This window comes from Callospermophilus lateralis, chromosome 8, assembly GCF_048772815.1.
Source record: "Callospermophilus lateralis isolate mCalLat2 chromosome 8, mCalLat2.hap1, whole genome shotgun sequence".
Lineage (NCBI taxonomy): Eukaryota > Metazoa > Chordata > Mammalia > Rodentia > Sciuridae > Callospermophilus > Callospermophilus lateralis.
The window spans coordinates 90,873,868-90,893,365 of NC_135312.1; the positions used below are offsets into that span (position 1 = coordinate 90,873,868).

A 19,498-nucleotide genomic window follows, 5' to 3' on the forward strand; every position below is an offset into this window, starting at 1 on the left:
TCTTAGGCCTATTTTCTGTTTCATCCCCTCTGAGTTATTTTTAGACTTGCATATTCAGACTATATCCTGTGGGCATTCTGAGGTGGCACCAGTGTTGCTTGCTTTGTGAGATTCTTATTCTCCTTACAGCATGCTTTGCAGCCATCAGTGCTGTGGTTCCAGTGTCTGGTCTCTCAATGAACAGGGCATTTCCTTATCTGCTCATAGCTGACCTCATCCCTTTCCTGGAAGCCTTGAATAAATAGCTTTCTAAATGTTCTCCCTAAATCCACTCTAGCCCATTTACAGTCCTTTCCCCACTCAGCGGTGTGAGTCATCTTTTGGAAATGAAAATCAGTTAGATGACCTTTTAACCTAAAGGCTTTTAATAACATCGCATTGCTTTTAGGGTGTCCCAATACTTTTCTCCTACTTTCCATGGCCTTCCACAATTCTCACCAGCCTCTTCCGTTTTCCCCTTAGTCCTCCTTCAGTTCTTGGCTGACAGCCTGTGCATTCTTACCTCTCACCATGCATTGCCTTCTCTGGCTGAAGGTTCTGTCCCTTTCCATTCTTTTAAGCTATTCCTCACCCCTCAACTAGGCCTTTTTTTTAACGCTACTGTGTGAGCACATAACACTATGCACCTCTCCTCCTCAGCACTCGGGACTGTTTAATGTTTAAGTTTTTTGTGTTATTCTTTGATTAAGGCCTGTCTTCTACACAGGCCAGTAAGTTCTATGAGGCTGGGCTATGGCCTTTTCTTTCTTTTCTTTTTTAGCTTGAAAAGGGCTTACCATTAGCAGCAATATAATACATATTGTAGGTACTTCCTTTTAAACACTTATCAAGGGCTGGGGTTGTGGCTCAGTGGCAGAGTGCTTGCCTAGCATGTGTGAGGCACTGGGTTCGATTCTCAGCACTGCATATAAATAAATAAAATAAAGGTCCTTTGACAACTAAAAGATATTTTTTAAAAAGCACTGATCAAATAACCATGACTACTTCTTGTTTCAATCTTCTGTAGTTTTATGGCTCCGAATTATGTTTAAAGTAAGTTACCTTATCCACAATTCCTTACTAGCTAGCTTACTTCTATCCAAAGGTTCTACCTTGATCTGAGATTTTTTTGAGGGGGGGGTTCTGTAGGAAGGCATCTGAGCTTAGTCTTCTGATGATTGAATATGCATCCTTTTTCTCATCCTGGGTACAAATCCAGGCCCTACAAGATCATCCTGTTCTCTGACTGAAAACTTCACGGTTCTGACCATCTCTCCAAGTTCTCTCTGGTGACCCATTCATGAGTCTCAATCTTGAGTATAACTCCAAGCATGTGATATACAGTGTTAGTGATAGCAATAAAGGAGACTGGCATTTTTCAATTTGTAGTAAGTAAGGATCCTCCATGAAAGTCTTCAGTGCTTCTTAAACAAGAGCTAAGTCCACTTGTCTCATTGCTGAAATTTGCCATTTGCTCTGCTATCATGAAGCAACTGCATTTGTAAGAATCTTACATCATCAAAATCTTGATGTAAAAACAATTGTTTGAACTAGAAAAAGGGGTAAAAGTTTGGATAATATCCAACCCATAATTCATATGTTTTTTTCCAATAAAAGTTTTTTTAATAGCTAAGAATGTATTAATACCTGCTGTTTGACTACATATAGCATTTGCTGTGCAATAATGGTGTTTGATTTCTTCATTTCCTACACTATCATTAGCCAAAAAGCTTCCCACCATTCTATTTCCTCTGTCATGCATGGTTATAATAAATCAAACACAAGCCTCCCAGATAAACCCACTGTTATAGGACCAGTTTCTCTTGGGCTAAGAGACTAGTTCCAGGACCAGTATAATAACGGTATTCCTAATCCAATTTGCTTAAAAAGCAAAACATAATACCCCCAAACCTGTAATTTTCTCAGATCTAGATAGTCTATATCGAACAATAACACTTGTGTGACTCCTCTCCCCCTGAATCAGGTGATGCAGGCCCAGTGTGTCAAAACAGAAACTGAATTCTATCGCCGCAGTCGAAGTGAGATAGTAAATGGAGAAGGCCACACCATGGGGGCACTATATTGGCAGTTGAATGACATCTGGCAGGCTCCTTCCTGGTCTTCTCTAGGTAAGTGTTTCAGTGTTCTTTGTGTGTGAGAGCCAAAGCAATACCTGCGGGGAGAGGGAATTAGAAAGCTCAGAGCCTGAGGGATCAGATTAACCCAAGCAGAAGTGAGGCCAAGGGAGGCCGTTCTCCACCAGGCTGTGGACTACAGCCACCCCACTCATCTAAAGATCTGTCTCTCCAAGAGCCCTAGAGGGAGTTCATGAGTTGTGTTTTGTGAAAAGGCACAATAGCAGGCTGGTAAGGGATGGGAAGTCACAATAGCAAGCTAATAAGGAATGTGCAAAGACCCCAGTCATGTCTTATAATTATATTGCATAGAATTTTGAGTTTATTTAAGAGGACATTCCAGGGCCAAAGAGGCATGAACTTAAGCATCCCTCCTGAATTTAAGTGTCCCTTGTGCTATGTAAGAGAATTCAACTACATGGAAAATTGGCCTCCTTGAGCATTAATGTGCCCATTTCTCTGACTGCCGTTTAAATTCATAAAATCATCTTCATTTCACCCTGTTTATTTTTTGGGGGGAGAAGGTAGTAAAATACTAGCTGAACCAGTTCAGTTAGCCAAAGGTGAGAAGACTGGCGTGGAACTTGAAGTTTGGGTGATCCCATCTATTTTGGTACATTAAAAAATTAAGGAGAAATAATATATCTTTGGCCTTTACTAGAGGTGATTTGAAGCAAAGTTTAGTTTGTAATATAAATAGTTGTCAAAATTGAGGCAAGACCATAGAATAAAAAGGCCATTTGGCTGGGGGAGGCTCTTAAACTGGTTATGGATGCAAATCCAAAAGGGTTCATTCCAAACATGCTTTTATTAGTGCCAAATGGATAACTCCTACAGGGAATTGGATTTTTGATCATGTTTCTGTGACTGAACTCTTTTTATCAGCACTAACCACATAAAAGAGCATTGAGTGAGAATTGCGTAGACTATGAGGGAATGGCTGAGATGCTAGAAAGGTGGACAAAAAGATATTGTTCCGAGACACTTGGATGCTGACCCTGCTTGCTATCTGTGGAAGGGGCTGTGAGCTTCTAAAGCTGAGTTGGTTCAAGAAACAGGAGAGTGCAGCCTTTGGAAATCTTGCTTTAAATGGCTGCATGTGGATTATTTGTATGAGTCTTCAGGAAGGGTAGGTCTCCAAGTACAAAGGCATAATGGCAGAGTAAGAGTTTGGCTGTTTTCTAAATTCCAGCAGGACCCTTCCTGCATGGAGAGGGTCACGGGCTCCTTGTACTTATTAGAGAAAACAGGGACAGTTTAAGTATCTGAAATGATTGGGACCAGAAGTATTTCTGATTTTGTGTGTATGTTTTGTTCGTTTGGAATTTTCCTCTTGTGGTGTCATGCTGGAGCTCAAAAACTTTTAGGTTTTGGAAAATTTTGGAGTTTGAATTTTGAGTTTAGGGATGCTCCACCTGTACCAGAGAGAGGCTGTGACTGTGTTTGCTATATCTGCTCCTGCTCTGGGCAGTCTCTTGGCTTCTGTTTAATTCTATTGAATTGGCTCAATAAATGCCCTGCTCATAGTGAGTGCAATTGGGGGTTTTGGGTCATCTCTTATTGCCTGAAATGGTGATACTCTAAAGGGCTCCATAGTGGCTTAGAATCTGTAGGTTTGAATATATTTCTTTAAAAATTAGTCTAATTTAGAGTTACAATTTTGCAAATAAAAAAATCCACACGGGCATTTTTGCTTCACTCATAAATTTGAAAAGTCATAGAGCTAATGGCAAAGCCAGATATCACATGACATTTTTAGGCTGTTAGCCAAACTTTAATAATAATTAGTAACACGGAGTGTATATCAGTGAGACCTTTTGCTTGAATTCCTGTTCTCCTGAGTGTATTCTGTTTGTGGCCTTGACCTCTGGAACTACCCATTTACAGTCTTTCCCCTGCCATGGATATCACATATCAGAGTGTATAGTTACCTCAGGAGCCATCTTCTACGAAGGAGAGGACTTTTCAAATGTGAGTTCTTGTTCATTTTATTTTATTTATTTTTGGTGCTAAGGATTGAACCCAGAGGTACTTAACCAGTGAGCCACATCCCCAGCCCTTTTGGTTTTTTGAGACATAGTCTCTCTAGGTTGCTTAGGGCCTAGAGAGAGTATAGCTTTGAATTTGAGATCCTCCTGCCTCAGCTTCTTGAGGAGTACAGTCATGCACCACCACACCTGGCTCTTGTTCATTTTGTAGATCTGATAGAAAAACTTCTCTACCTCGAATGTCTTCCCGCCAGTTGTTGCTATGAGAAAGTACTAACATTCGGGGTTATAGAGAATGAAATTTTGCAAAACTCCAAAGAAACTGGTTCTGTTATTCTTCTACCTCTACAGCTTGCACTATGTATCCGGGTGTTTCTTCCCTGGTGATTGTGCTACGTTCCAGGCTGTGTTTTATGGTCTTTACTCTTACTTTAGCAGCAACCCTGAAGTGTTTTCATCTGTGTTTTAAAAGTGAGAAAATCAGTTTAGAGAGGTTAAGCAACCAGCTCAAGCCTCTGAGCTGCTCGGGAGCATTGGATCCTGGTTGAAATATTCCAATTTTGACTTTTTAAGTATAGTCTATTAATCACTCTATTCCCTTTGATTTATTGCTTCAAAGCAGCTTAATCATGAAATCTCTTTATAATTGCCAAGAAAAAATAGGATGATTAGGATTTGTTCTTACAAAAATTGTGCAACTGGAAAATTTTTGGTACCTGTCTAGCTGATTAAAAAAACCTCCCCATTCTTTTCTCCCTACACATGCTAACTGACGATATTTTTATAGAAAGTCTCATTTTCTGTTTTTAGCAAAATTTAAATTTGTTTTATATTTTTAGATCATTAAGAAAGACTCCTTCACCCTTCTTCTTCCGCTTTTTCTCCCTGTCTCTGAAATTTGGTAATGTAATGTTTTGTGGGGAAGGGTCTTCATTCTGAAATGTCAAACATTGAGAAAGGAAGATGTTAAAAGCTTAGGTTTTGGGATTTAATATACAAGACCTGCCAAAGAGACAAAGAATTTTACAGATTCTTGACAGTTTCTGATTGCATTTGAGGAACTGCTATTAATTGCCATTGGTCTGGATGTTTTCATCCAGTCTGACCTTGACACCACATTTGCACAGTGCTTAGTTTGGTTTGCTCAGAGGTTTTTGTGCCTATGGAAAAAGGAGACTTTGAGTTCTAAGTAATTCTTGTAAATGAATATTTGCAACAGGTGTTCACTGCCAAGGCGACCTTCTCCTTTATGTGTTTGTGGTGAAAAGGAAAATTGAGCTCCTGAAGCAGAGTCACCTGTACATGTTTCCTAGGAACCAGGCCTGGCTCAAAACACCACCTCTAGCATGTTTGAGTTCACTCCCGAGCCTCTTTTCCTCCTTCGGAAAGTGAGTTATTATTGCCTGCCTCACTCAGATGTTGTGAGGGTGGTATCCAAAATGCCTGATCAGAGTCTTTAACAAACTGGGGTTCCCTCCGTTGTCAACTCCCTCACATGCTCATTCCAGAAAATCCTGATGAGCCACACACAAGTGGACCATGTGCACAAGGACGCTGAATGCTTGACCCTGCCTTCCCCTAACTCTCTTGATTATTTTCAGAGTATGGAGGAAAGTGGAAAATGCTGCATTACTTTGCTCGAAATTTCTTTGCTCCATTGTTGCCAATAGGCTTTGAGGATCAAGGTATATTTTATGTCTATGGTGTGTCAGACCTTCACTCAGACTCTAAAGTGCAGCTCACTGTAAGTCACTTGGATTTTTTTTTTTCTCTCTAAGATAAAGGAGAACTTTCAGATGATTATTTCCTTAGTTGTTTGGTTATATTGCTGTTGGGACCCCCAAAAAAGAGAGAATTAATTGTATCAAAATATTTTTAGTGCCTGTAGCAGAAAATGGGTTGTACTTGGAGTCAGAAATATAGTCTGTTATTCAGGCTAAACCTGCCATTTTTATTACATGACCTTGAGCAAAACCCTGAACATCTTGATGAGTCCTCTGTCAAATGATACCAGCCTACCTCTTTTAAGGATATCCATGAACAGTGAATAAAGGAGATAGATGAAAGCAGGTTATATAAGTGTCAAGTGCCACCTAAATGTAAGATTATTTATAATTATGAAGAGCAGGAAGTAGTCCAGATTTTGCAAAAATAGTTAAAAAATGGTATGTTAAAAATTGAAATCAGTAAAACTATCCAGAATGAGTATGAAGGGGTAGGGAAACAACAACAACCACCACCACCACCACCACCACCACCTTGTTTTTAAAACAGGGGTAGAAGCTCCATGTCTCTGGTGGCTTCAGCTTGGAGGACACTGGAAGTAGGTCATATTCATAGAATCCTTGCAGTGTGCCAGGTAGTGCCCTTGCAGGGATTATTTTTTAAATTCTCACACCAACCTGTGAAGTTAGAGCTGTTATTATTTCCATTTTATCTGACTGGCAAGTTGAGTGACATGGTCACGTAACTTAATGCGTCTGCGATTGACATTCAGGTCTCATAGTGTCTCAGCCAGTTCTCTTCTTCTGACTCTCAGCTATTAGTACCATGATCATTCTTGAAAAACATAATAACCAAGAATGTTTTTATTGTTTTATTTCTCCCCAGGTGAGAATCCATGCATGGAATTCCCTGACACCTTTGTACTTCACTGTGACTAAACCTTTTGTCCTCAAAGCCGGGAAGGCTGTGTCCATCTATGAGCAACCCGTGAATACATTGCTGAAGACATGTGGGAATTGTACCCGACAAAACTGTGTGGTTTCCTTTTACCTTTTAACTGACCGTAAACGCGTTAGCCCCACCAACTATCACTTCCTGTCCTCTCTGAAGAATGCCCAGGGGCTCCTCAAGCCCCAGATCACAGTAAGCATGGCGGCTTTGCGGGGTGCCCTGTTCTTGTGCCAGCGCATTGCATCCTGCAACTTGCCAGTTTCCTTCTTGGTAGTGAGTTGACCTGAGGCCTGGGGAAGATGGACTCCTTCCCACCAGAAGCAAAGACCAAATGAGTTTCTTTATTTCTAATTCAGGATTTGTCAAGAGTTTTCAGTTTTTGCTGCTTGTGCTGGCTCCTCATCCTTCCCTAGTGAGGCTGGTACAGTGGTGGGAGAGGAGGCTTTGTCCATCCTCATTGACTAACTTTCACTAGGTTCCAGGCTCTGTTCTAGGTGCTTAGTTGCATGATAAATCTCTTAACTTTCACAGCAAGCCTGAGGTGTGATCTTTTGTGTTTTATGAGTAAGAAAACCTGTTTAGAGAACTTAGACAACAAGCTCAAGGTCCTAAGCCTACGAAAGCTTGGAGCCCAGTTGACGCACTCCAAATTTTGACTTTTTAAGTCAAAATTAATTAACAATCTATTAATCACTCCTCTTTCTTTTATTTATTGCTTCAAAGCAGTTTCATCACCAAATCACTTTGTAATTTCCAGGGGGGAAAAATAGAATGATTAGCTGGTGTTGTTACAAAATTTGTGCAGCTAGAGAATTTGTGCAGATAGAGAATTTGGACTCTGTCTAATTGATTGAAAACCTTTCCATCTTTTCTTCCTACATATAGTAACAGACAGAATCTTTCTAGAAAGCTTATCCTTTATTTTTAACAACTTTTAAGTTTGTTTTATGCTTTTCATTTATTGAGAAGATTTTTAAAATTGACTTTAGAAATAGTGATATAAAAACACCTGTTCCTATGTTTTTTTGAAAGAGCCCTGACAATTGAGAACATAGGTTCTTTTTGGATTGATAGTGAAATTTTCCATAATGAAATCTAAGTTATCTGTAACAACTGAGATAAAATAGACACAAAAGAAATGACATAGCCAGGCATGGTGGTACATGCCTGTAATCCCAGAGAGTTGGGAGGCTGAGGCAGGAGGATTGAAAGGTGGAGGCCAGACTTAGCAACATAGTGAAATCCTGTCTCAAAACATGGGGAGAGTGAGGGAGGGGGATGTAGCTTAATGGTAAAATATTCCTGGGTTCAATCCCCAGTACAAAAAGAAAAAAAGAAAAAAAAATTGACATAGCTTGCATATCATTTCATCTAGCAAAGAAAAAAATACTGAACAAATTTGTTGTTTCTAAACTTATGACTCTGAAAACAAAAACTTTTCTCTTTTAGCTAAGGCCTTTATTTCCTAGAGTTAATTGAGGGTACAAGAGAGATAGGGCTTCTTTTTATTTGTCTTTCCTGACTTGCATTTCAGTGAGACTTGTGCATCCTAAAGAGATAACAACAATAGTAATAATATTAGTTAACATTTATTCAGGCTTACTATAGGTCCTTGTTCTCCTGGTCTTTCTGAAGCCAGGGTACAAGCTTGAGCCTCTGGTTCTGCAGTCAGAGGCCCAGAGATGAGATTTACTATTAGAAGAAGTCAGCAAGAGTGAGCGAGGTGCTGTGTTGGGTCTCTTGTGGCCTTGGCTTTGAGCAGTAGTAGCTAAGGCTTCCCTGGCCCCCTCTGGTCTGGCTAGGGTTGTTGAATGAGTGCGTGGCTGCTTTAGGATCTTCACCAGGTAGAACTTGGCATCTAACCTCAAGCCTGAGTCTCAGAGCCTCCTAGAGTTCCCTCATGCACTTTATTCAAGTCTTTTACTGCTTCTATCAATGTCGGTTTTCTTGTTTATAACTTGAACCATAATCATGCAAGTCCATGAAGCTGAACTATGTACAGTAAAAATTGTCTTTTGAAATTCTTTATGCCCCACACATATAATAAAGACTTTACAGTGTAGTGTTCATGCATGTTGAGGAGCTGTGTTCTGTGACAAATGCACAGCTTTAAAGACCTGGTCACATTTGATTCTTTGCTCTTCTGAGAAAGGCTCACAAGCCTGTGGCCTCTGGGGAGTGGCTCATCCTCTCTCTGGGGCTTTTGCTCTGTCGGCTAATTAAATGGAATGGATCTAGAGGATTCTCTCTCTCACTCTGTCTGCTGAAATCGTATAGAATTTGCACATAATGTGACTTTACTAAAAAGACAGAGAATGGTGGAACTTTTGCAGTTGCTTGGCTGATTAGCTTCTAGGACGCGGGCCCTTTTCAGAAGGCTGTAGTGTACACTCCATGGCCGCACTCTCTAGCTAGATCCACATCTATTAAAATTACATGTGGTCATTAAAAATAGCCAGCCCTATGCCAAGATGTTCCCTCCTTGATGCTCCTCTGAGGAAAATTATAAAATATATAAAACTTTGGGCCTATTTTGAAATAGTCTCCTTCACCAGAGGAGTCTGCATTTTTCCTTGGTGTGAGATTACAACTTGGTAATGTTCCACAGACTTAAGTCATTTTCCAAGTGATGTTTAAGCATCTGAAACCAGGCATGGAATATATGACTTTAATAGTGGTAAAACGAAAGCACTGGCAACGTGCTCCTTACCAGGCCCTCGTTAAAGTCCTGGTAGACATTGCCGTGGGCTATGTAGTTCTTCATTCAACCTTCACTTCATTTTTCTTTCTTTTTTCCAGGCCAGCATCTCTCAGCAAGGTGACACCTTTGTGTTTGCTCTGGAAACCTCAGCTATTGCTCCCTTTGTTTGGTTGGATGTAGGAAGCATCCCAGGGAGATTTAGTGACAATGGTTTCTTTATGACCAAGAAGACACGAACTGTATTATTTTACCCTTGGAAACCTACCACCAAGTATAAATTGGAGCAGTCTTTTCATGTGACCTCCCTGGCAGATATTTACTGAAGGAATCTGGCTGTATTTTCAGTGTACACCGGGAACAAAGCCTTTCTTGAGCAGCGGCTGGAGAGGAAGGCACCCTGAGAGAAGCTGAGGAAACAAGAGGTGCATCTGCTTGTTCACATGCGTCTGACACTCTCTCAGTTGGTACAGTGCATACTGTCAGGGAAGGCTGTTCCTCCAGTGATGGCCTCAGTCAAGGCTGTGCCTAGGTGTTCTTTTTTGCTGTTGTTGTTTTGCTGTTCTGTGGGTTGAACCCAGGGTGCCCTACCACTGAACTATAACATCAGTCCTTTTTATTTTTTCATACAAATAATAAATGTTCTTAATAAAAATTGAACTCGCAATTTTCCTGCCTTAGCCTCAACGGGGATTATAGACAGGTGCCACCGCACCTGGTTTAGGTATTCTTGAATCTGTGCCAGAACTGTTTAGCCCTTCAACGTACAGCTTTAGTACTAAATGAACCAGTGTCAAGCAGATTACCTTTCAGGGAGTCACAAGAACATGACCATGGTAATGACTACTGAGCCAAGTGTGGGAGGTTTTGAGGTAATTGTAGGCCTTTCATAGTTAACCTTGAGAAATACTGAATTATTAAGATGAAGTGTTTTGTTATTATTTCCAGAGGAAATGGAGGGTCAAATGTCACAATAGAGATTTCTTGGTGGCACCCATATTGATTATTGTTGCTGAACAGTTTAGAAGGTTGATTGTTGATATTTGATTGCTATTCTGGGGTAGGATTCTTTTTTCATTTTGGGATTTGTTATAAAACAGTTTTAACAACAACTTATTTTTGAAAAGAATCCTTCTTTGAAAAATAAGCTCACATTGACATGGACATTGCTATGTTCATGCTGGAAATTTTGAGATATTCTGACATGGGGCTTGTGTGTGGGCTTCAGATTTGGCTAAATTCAGTGAGTTTTCCGATTCAACAATACTGAAGATAGACTTCCTGGCTCTGGCACCAAGTGGTATTCCCTTTAGCTTAAGTTTAAATCAGTTTATTTATATTGATTAATTATAAGTTTCTATAAAAGTACTTTATGCCACATTATCATATCAATATGAGTATGTTGATAATAAAAGTAATGGGGTGAAATGTAAATAAGTAACTAAATTGGGTATAGATGGGTATGTGAAATTTTTTTGTACTACTTTTACACTTTTGCTGTAAGTTTGAATGATAAAAATAAAAGTTAGATAAATTGCACTGACAATTTGATAGTTCATCTGTGGCCTATTTAATCATTCTAAAAATATTCCATTGAGCCCATTATTGAGATGGACACTTAATTTCTGCTTGATAAATGGGAGAATTTGAAGAATCTAAAAACTAAGATGTTTGAGAGATTTTTCTGTGGAAAGAATCATGTAATTGGTTATGGAATGGACCAATAGTGAATGCTTAGATTTAAAATTGAGACTCAATTTTTTCAATTTTTAAATTTTAATTAATTAATTTTATTTTTATTTATTTATTTATTTATTTTTTGATACCAGGAATTGAACCCAGGGGCACTTACCCACCAAACCATATCCTCTGTCCTTTTATTTAGAAACAGGCTCTTGCTGAGTTGCTTAGGACCTCACGAAGTTACTGAGGCTGGCTTTGAACTTGTGATTCTCCTGCCTCAGCCTCCCAAGCCACTGGAATTATAGGTGTGCACCACTGCACCTGGCTGGTTTTGGTTTTAAAACAGAAGCATTAGGTTCAGTAACTTGAAAAAGAATATAAATACAGATATTCCAGTCCTGTCCTTCAGTATTTAAGAGTTTTCTCATCTCTGTGCTTACACACACACACACACACACACACTCTCTCTCACACACACACACACACACACACACACACACACACACACAGGCTTATCAAGGGCTGGACCTGAGAATGGAGGACACTGTTCATTGTTCTTCATTAACCATGAAGATTCTATGACAGGCACCCTGTGAAGTGGGCTTGGAAGTTGATGAACCAGAGTTTGCATCGCACATCTGCCCTTAATACTTCTTCAACCTTAAACAAATTACTTAACCTCTATGTTCAATTTTCTTGTCCTAAAATGGGAATAATAACACATATCTTGTAATTTCGTTTTAGAGAATAAATAAAGTAACTTAGATGAAGGGCCTGGCCCCTGCAGGCCCTCAGTACGGTCCTACGCCTGGTGTCCTGGAGAGGGCAGAGTTTCCAGCCACATTTCTCTGGATTTAAATCCATGTTCTGAGACTTATTAGCTCTGTGATTTGGGGCAACAATTTGACCTTCTGGACTTTAGTTTCTTCCTCTCTAAAATGTAGATAATAATCCCTGACTGTCAAAGGTAGTACTGAGGACAAATAGGGTCTAGAACAAAATAAGTTGCACTTTTATTGTGATTGTACCTTTTAAAATAATCATTATAATCCAACTAGTGCATGAAGCAATGAAAATAAAGCAAATATAGACACATTCCTTCAGAAAAAGATATCATAAAAGAATAATTTGTAAAAGCAGAATAAATAGGCATAAACACATGCTGACAACTACTTATAAAAAGGAGATAAGTGTGCTTATGGTATTTTTGAGAGAATAGTAATAGTTAAACTGTTCTTCCACAGTTCACATGTTACACGGTGGATAGTTATTGTTTAGCATTTTAATAGATTTTTGTCGCCACGTTTGCTGGAGTTGAATTTGATATACTTACCCTCAGCCTTGGGTTTCTGAGAAATTTTTTGTTAGTAACTGTGTAAACAAGACACCATAGACCAGGTTCAGGTCCTAGCTGTGTTCTTGCAAAGGACATTCCAGAGAGTGAAATAAAGAGAGGTCAGTTCACAGAATTATATCTTCCCATTCCAGGACAGGGAAAACAATAAAAATGGTAATTTCCTCATTCACATTCACTGTAACTGTTATTCTCTCTTTTTCTCTTATTTGACTTTTCACTGTGAGACATTTTCAAACCTTGGGAAGTCACTTGGAAAATACATGGACAGATATTGTTCTCTATTGGAGTGAAGGTGAACTGGAGCGCAAGAGAAATAAAGATATGTTTCCCCGACTTTCCTCAAGTGACAAAGACCTGAGACAGAAAGAATATTCTCTTGGGCTGCCTCCAGCTCTCCAATATGAAACCTATTCCCCAGCTTGGTAAGATTTAGGGAAAAGAACAAGTAAGCATTGTTTCTGTGGGAAATTCAAAGCATTTGATAATATTCTAGAGTTCCCCTTGACTGAATGCAATCTTATCAATTCAATTAGTACAGGAAATTAAAAGGATTAAGCCGAAAAGGCATTTAGTAATATTTCCAAGTGAATGGAAGAATTCTTATTTTTCTCATTGATTTATCAGAGGTAGGAACCAGAAGATATACAAATTCTAAAAGTCACAGACAAAACTGGTGTTAAGATGCATTTATATTTGGACTCTAAAAACTGTTTACGTAAGATTTATTCATTCATTTTCTAGCATTTATTATGGATCACTGTTGACAAGCACTGTCCTTGTCACTAGGCGATGAGAGGAGAAGACAAGTCCCTGCTTTGGTAAACCATTCTTGTAGGGGAGACAGACAATAAGCCAGACAATGAATAAGGCAACTGCAGTTGGTGCCAAGTCCTATAAGGTTAAGGTGATATGGAGGGACAACCATGTTAGATACGGCCATCTTGTTCAACACTTGAGGACAGCTGGGCACGGTAGCACATGCCTATAATTCTAGTGGCTCGGGAGGCTGTGACACGAGGAACGTATCGAGGCCCTAAGCAATTTAGCAAGACCCTTTCTCAAAAAAATAAAAATAATAAAAAAGGGCTGGGAATGTGATTTGGTGGTAAAGCACATCTGGTTTCAATCGAATGTGGCTCAAGCGGTAGCATGCTCGCCTGGCATGCGTGCGGCCCGGGTTCTATCCTCAGCACCACATACAAACAAAGATGTTGTGTCTGCCAATAACTAAAAAAATAAATAATAAACTTCTCTCTCTCTCTCTCTCTCTCTCTCTCTCTCTCTCTCTCACTCTCTCTTTAAAAAAAAAGAAAAAGAAAAGGTGTTTTGGAAAGTTTATGATAAAAAATGTTTAATTGAGAAATGAGTCTTTAAAGACCTTCATTTTAATTAATTTATAAGACAGGAAAAGCATAAGATCAGCTGCTCAGTGATGCAGGGCTCTGGGCTTGTGATGGACAAGCTAAGGGCAGACTAACTGCTCAAGACGTTGCTGAGCTCTTGAGTGAGGGCTAAACAGTAAATGGGATTAGCAGAAATAAGGGCATTGCATCACAGTTTGAAGTTTTATAAATCTCTCTCATATCTGTAGATGAGTGTCACAGAACTGTGCCGCAGCCCGGCTGGCTGGGCAAAATAACCGGGGGGGTGACGAATAACTTGTGTACCTTGATGCAGCAGGAATAGGAGCCGTTTATTGTAGGACAGGAGTGATATTTATACATTTTACACAGCTTATCTAATTAGCATAAAATAGATACAGCAGTCAACCAATAAGGAATCTCGACACTTAATGGCTCACTTTTGTTACTTTACAAACCACTCCCTCTGGCATTTTGCCAGGCGCCATGCAGACTTGTTTACACACTCTAACATTTCTCTGGCAAAATAACAGGTGCCAATCTGACTTGTTTACAGACCTTAACAGAACTGTTTCTTGGAAGAAAAGTTTGCAATGATAATCTAGTTGAACTCCTTTGGTTGGTCTCAGTCTTTAAACGAGGTTTGTTGAGTTCCCCCTTGTGACATGCCATGCCATGCAATGAGTAGTAAAAATGACTATGATGCCTAGAATTACCTAGAGCTCCCTGGAAATGGTACATTCCCAATCATGGACATTCCTATTACAGAGCTAGCACGGATTCCTGCCTCATCATACATGTGGGTGCACCCTCTTCTTATTCTGTTATTGTTGTTCATTATGGATTTTATAAACTTCATTGGGTCCTAGGAGACCATCCACACATTCCCAGTACTTGGAGCAGCTTCTGCTGGCTGACCTCCAGTCAGCTGCTTCTCTGCTCCAGCCTCAGGAATTGGATCATAATTTGTTCCACTTAATCCTATTTTTCTTTGCCCCGGATTGGTGTAGGGTTAAGTATGTGACACAATTCTGGCAAATGAAACACCAGTTGATGTTCTGGGGGATGGTTTTCCTGCCTGATGAGAGACCTGAAGTGAAACCTGCTGTTGAGTGAAGTTGAGAAGCTACAGTTTGAGGACCTGATACTTGGAGCCTTGTTGTGACCTTGAACGTTATTGACACACAGGGATGGCAGAGATATTAAGCTGCTAAACTAACACTGCAACCATCTTAATTTTGCTCTTATTTTTTAAAGAATTTTTTTATCCACACGTGATAATTATACATAAAAGTGTCACTGTGACACCCCCCACCCCCGTCCTCTTTTTCTACTATTTTCATGAGATTTTCCCCTCGCTTTATTCCCCCTTTGCCCTCTCTAGCTTCCACATATGAGAGAAAACGTACAACTCTTGACATTCTGAGTTTGGCTTATCACTTAACATAAAGCTCTCATGTTCCAATCCATTTTTTTTTTTTTTTTGCAAATAACATAATTTCATTCTTCATTTTGGCTGAGTTAAACTCCATTGTGAGTATATACCGCGTATTCTTTACCCATTCACCCATTGACCAATATTAGGCTAGTTCCATAACTTGGCTATTGTGGATTATGCTGCTGTAAACATGGGTATGCATGTATCACTATAGTATAATGACTTCAATTCTTCAGGATAAAAATTAAGGGGTGGTATCACTGGGTCATATGGTGGTCCCATATCTAGTCTTTTGAGGAAACTTCATACTGATTTCCATAGTGGTTGTTAATTTTGCTCTTCATATAATGCAATTTAAAAAATATGGCCTTACTTTTTAAATCCAGTTAGTATCAGGTGTTCTAATTTTACAACAAAGAGCATCATAATTGATAGAGCAGTTAAAGATTATGAGCTTTGAAATCAGTGTGTTTGAATCACATTAACTCTAGCAGGCTCTTTAACATTGGATACAAGTTCTGAGTCTTTCTGTGCCTTAGTTTTTTTATATTTAACCAAGGGGATTGTACCAATACCCGCCTCATAGGTTGTGAGGACTAAATGAGATGATGCATAGATATTGCTAGAGCACACAATAGCTATGCAACAAATATGAGCTGTTATAGTTATCATTTGCCCCTGTGGTAAGCCATCAAAGCAAGCCTAGGGAGGGGGACAGGTAGGAACCTGTGAAAGTATTGGATGGAGGGGAGAAAAGGAAGGTCAGGTCACGTATAGGTCATATTTGACCAGCAGATGACAGCCAGATCATGGTTTTTAAAATTGAGTTATTTGCTAACATTTAAAGGGGGAAGATTTCATACATAACATAGATCTTTCTATCTCTGACCTTGTAATGATATTTTTAAACAGCCCTTTTAAAATTCACTGATAGCCAGGTGTTCTCATCTTCCAGTCAAGAGCATCCTCACAGATAAAGGCGAGGGCTTTGAGGTTAGACATGTAGCTGGTCTTGGAGAGGGCAAGGTGGGGCCGTTGGTTTCCCCTCAGCCAAGAGACACCTTGATCCCCTGCACCTGGATGTGGCAGTGGCTGTGATCTTTCTAGTGAGGAAGGCTCTTGGGGGCAGGGTTTTCCATGATGGGTGAGGGAAGGACCCCTACTCTTTTTGTAATGAGATGATCCCCAACCTGAGTTGGGTGGTTGTTATACTTCTCTAGCCACATTATTGGTATTTGAACTGAAAGATTTTTAACTAGTCAACTTACAAACACAACAACTGAGATTTCTCCTTGTAAAAGATCCATTTGTTTTTGTGTGGGTGCATTTGTGTATGTGTGTGTGCGCATGTGTACATGTGAAGTGTGTCTATAGTGCGCTATGGCCATGGGCTCATGCTCTGATATTGAACCTGTTATTTTGGCTGTAACAAGTACTGACTGACCTTGAACCAGTCACTTAATTCCTTTTTTTCTTTTTAATATTTATTTTTTGTTGTAGATGGACACAATACCTTTATTTTATTTTATTTTTTATGTGGTGCTGAGGATTGATCCCAGGGTCTCGCATGTGCTAGGTGAGTGCTCTACCGCTGAGCCACAACCCCAGCCCCAGTCACTTAATTTCTAAGCCTGAGTTTTCTTATCTTCAAGATGAGATTAATTCAATGACTATTTCATAGCATTCTTGTGAGGATTCAATAAGATAAAGTCTTCCCAGTCCCCAGGACAGGATAAGCAGGTAGTAAATGCAGGCTTACAATTACTCCTCCAAGGATAAGAATGCTACATCTGATCATTCCAGCCAGGGATCTCATATTCCCCTTGTCCGAAGTGAAAATCATTTAAGGATTCTCTACCAAAGGTTCTGTGACCTGAATTGAAAGAGAAAATTCAGGCAGAAAGAGGGTTCTAATTCCTCCTCCTCCTCCTTTTTTTTTTTTTTTTTTTTTAAGTCAGGCTATTTCCAATTTTATCAAAGGAAAAAAAAAAAAAAGTAGAAGAGATGTGACAGCTGTTGGGTGATTGTGCAAATTCTGCTTCTTCCAGCAGAGGCCTCTTGTGTACAGGAAATGAGGCTAGTGGCGGGTGGAGGGGCAGTGCTCTGGGATGGATGGGTGCTGGCTTCGGAGGCTTCCCCAAGGACTGGGCTTTGCTGCCCTCAGGTGGGGAGGGGAGTGTAAGGGAGACCTCATGGGGCAGCAGGGACTTGGGGGGGGTCCCCTACCACCTCCCAGGGTTCAAGGAGCTGGGGGTCAGTGCTTGCCTTGGAATGCATGAATATAGAGGAGCTACTATAGTGAAGGAAAGAAAGAGAAAGAGAGGGAAGAAGGAAGAGATGAAGAAAAGAAGGGGGAGGGAGAGAGAGAGAAAGCTTGAGAGTGGAACAAAGGACAAAGAGAAAGAAAAAGAGAAAAGGAGAAAGAAAGAGTGATAGAGAAAGGAATAGAGAAAATGAGCGATAGAGAAAGGAAAGGGAGAGAGAAAGAAAGAGGAAGAGAGAGAGAGAGAGAGAGAGAGAGAGAGAGAGAGAGAGAGAGAGAGAGAGAGAGAGAGAAGGAGGGCAGGGAGGAAGGAGGAAGGGAAAGAAGGAACCCAGAGAGCAGTTGTGCTCACTGGGCTCCCCCAGCTCTCCCTCTTCCTCTCTCTAAAGTTTAGTGATGCAGTGCTTTGTGGGGAAGGGTCTTCATTCTGAAATGAGATATGTTAGGACAGAAGTGTTAAAAGATTAAAATTTGGGATTTAACATACTGGACCTGTCAACGAGACACAGAATTTTACAGATTCTTGACAACTTCTGATTGCATTTGAGGAACGGTTTATTAATTGCCATTGGTCTGGATGTTTTCCTCCACTGTGACCTTGACAGCCATATTTGCATAGTGCTTAGTTTGGTTTGCTCAGAGGGTTTTGAACCTATGGAGAAAGGAGACTTCTTCCCAGGCTCCAGAGCTAACAAGCTGGGAGCCAGCAGGGCATGTTAGAAAGGTTCAGATGTACCCAGCAACTTTTGCTGCTCTGTGCCTCTTGGTTCATTTCGTTTCTGTCATAACCACCTTAGCAAAAAGGTAGCATCTGAGTGATTTTTAATTTAAATTTAATTAGTATGGATCTCTGAAAACTTGGCACAAAGCCTCCAGAATAGATGATTGATGGGGGGTCAGGGGAAGTCAGATGAGCTGGAAAATGGCACAGTAACAAAGCTATGGGAACAGACTGAAACCAAGTATTGTGGCATGATGTGAGGATCTTCTGCTGAGGAAGAGGCAGCGTGGAGGAGTCTTCTCTGGCCTGGCTTGGCCTCTTCTGTCTAAAGAAATGGGCTTGCGTCCTGTGAGTTACTTGCTTCCCACAGATTCCCTCCTTGTTGAAGCTTTAACCTAGAGTGCCTTTGACTTTCATAACCAAAACTGTCCCTGGCCTCCATGCTGTGTGCATATGCTGTTCATCATTCATGATGTGCAGTTGACTGGGGTGAGGAAGGATGGGCCAAATGGTAGCTTTGACCTTCCCAGGTCAATACTGGAATGCAGAAGAATGCAAAGGGCTGCTTTTGCATCCAGCTGAGTAGTTCCTTCTTCTGTGAGCCTGTGAGTACTTCCTGAGCACCACTATGCCCACCTTTTGGGGGAGGCAAAATGACACTTGCTTCCATGGTCCCAGGAGTGACAGGAGAGACACAGGAGCAGTGGGATCTCCCAAAAGAGCACAGGAGGGTTTCTGTGCTTTGTGACAGGACTTGCCAATGGGGCTGTGGTGGGTCTTCACGGCAGTGTAATTTCTGGTGTCTTTGGCCACTTTGGTTAGGCTGTGCTTGTGCTGGGAAGCAGAATTCTATGTGAACATGGGTGGCCCATGGGTGGCTCTTTGTTGGAGTAATGAGCTGGGCACAAGGAAACAGAACAAGGCAGGATATTGAGAAAAAAAACTTTTGAAGCCCTCAAAACAAAAGAAACGGGGCTTCAAAGGGAATGGATGGTAGAAGAAAGGCCATCATGGACTCTTGGGGACACTCTTGTGGCCTGAGGGTGCCTGCCCAGGGCTGTGAGTGCTGGAGATGTCTGTTTGGTGGACTGCCTGCTTCCTGCTGCTTGACCAACCAAGGGTAATGCCCTTCAGTGCCCCCAGCTGGTGAGCTTTCCTTTGCTCTCCCATGCACATCTCAATGACCTGTATGTGACTTC

The 19,498-nt window shown here is 40.6% G+C and overlaps 1 protein-coding gene across 4 annotated transcripts in view; it reads left to right on the forward strand.

Moving 5' to 3' along the window:
• Positions 1–10,932, forward strand: part of Manba (mannosidase beta) — a 105,333-nt gene extending 94,401 nt beyond the window's left edge. Inside the window, exons 14-18 of one of the 4 annotated variants that reach the window (XR_013155567.1) lie at positions 1,964–2,108; positions 4,002–4,085; positions 5,322–5,490; positions 5,704–5,846; positions 6,713–6,798. Coding sequence is in view for 2 of the 4 variants with exons in the window: in XM_076864810.2 (XP_076720925.2) it covers positions 1,964–2,108; positions 5,704–5,846; positions 6,713–6,970; positions 9,578–9,802 (771 nt within the window). In the remaining 2 variants the exon portion in view is untranslated. Of the gene's footprint in view, positions 1–1,963; positions 2,109–4,001; positions 4,291–5,321; positions 5,491–5,703; positions 5,847–6,712; positions 6,971–9,577 lie in introns of those variants that run through there. The other 3 variants (XR_013155568.1, XM_076864810.2, XM_076864814.2) reach the window with 3 other exon arrangements.
• Positions 10,933–19,498: the final 8,566 nt, after the last annotated feature.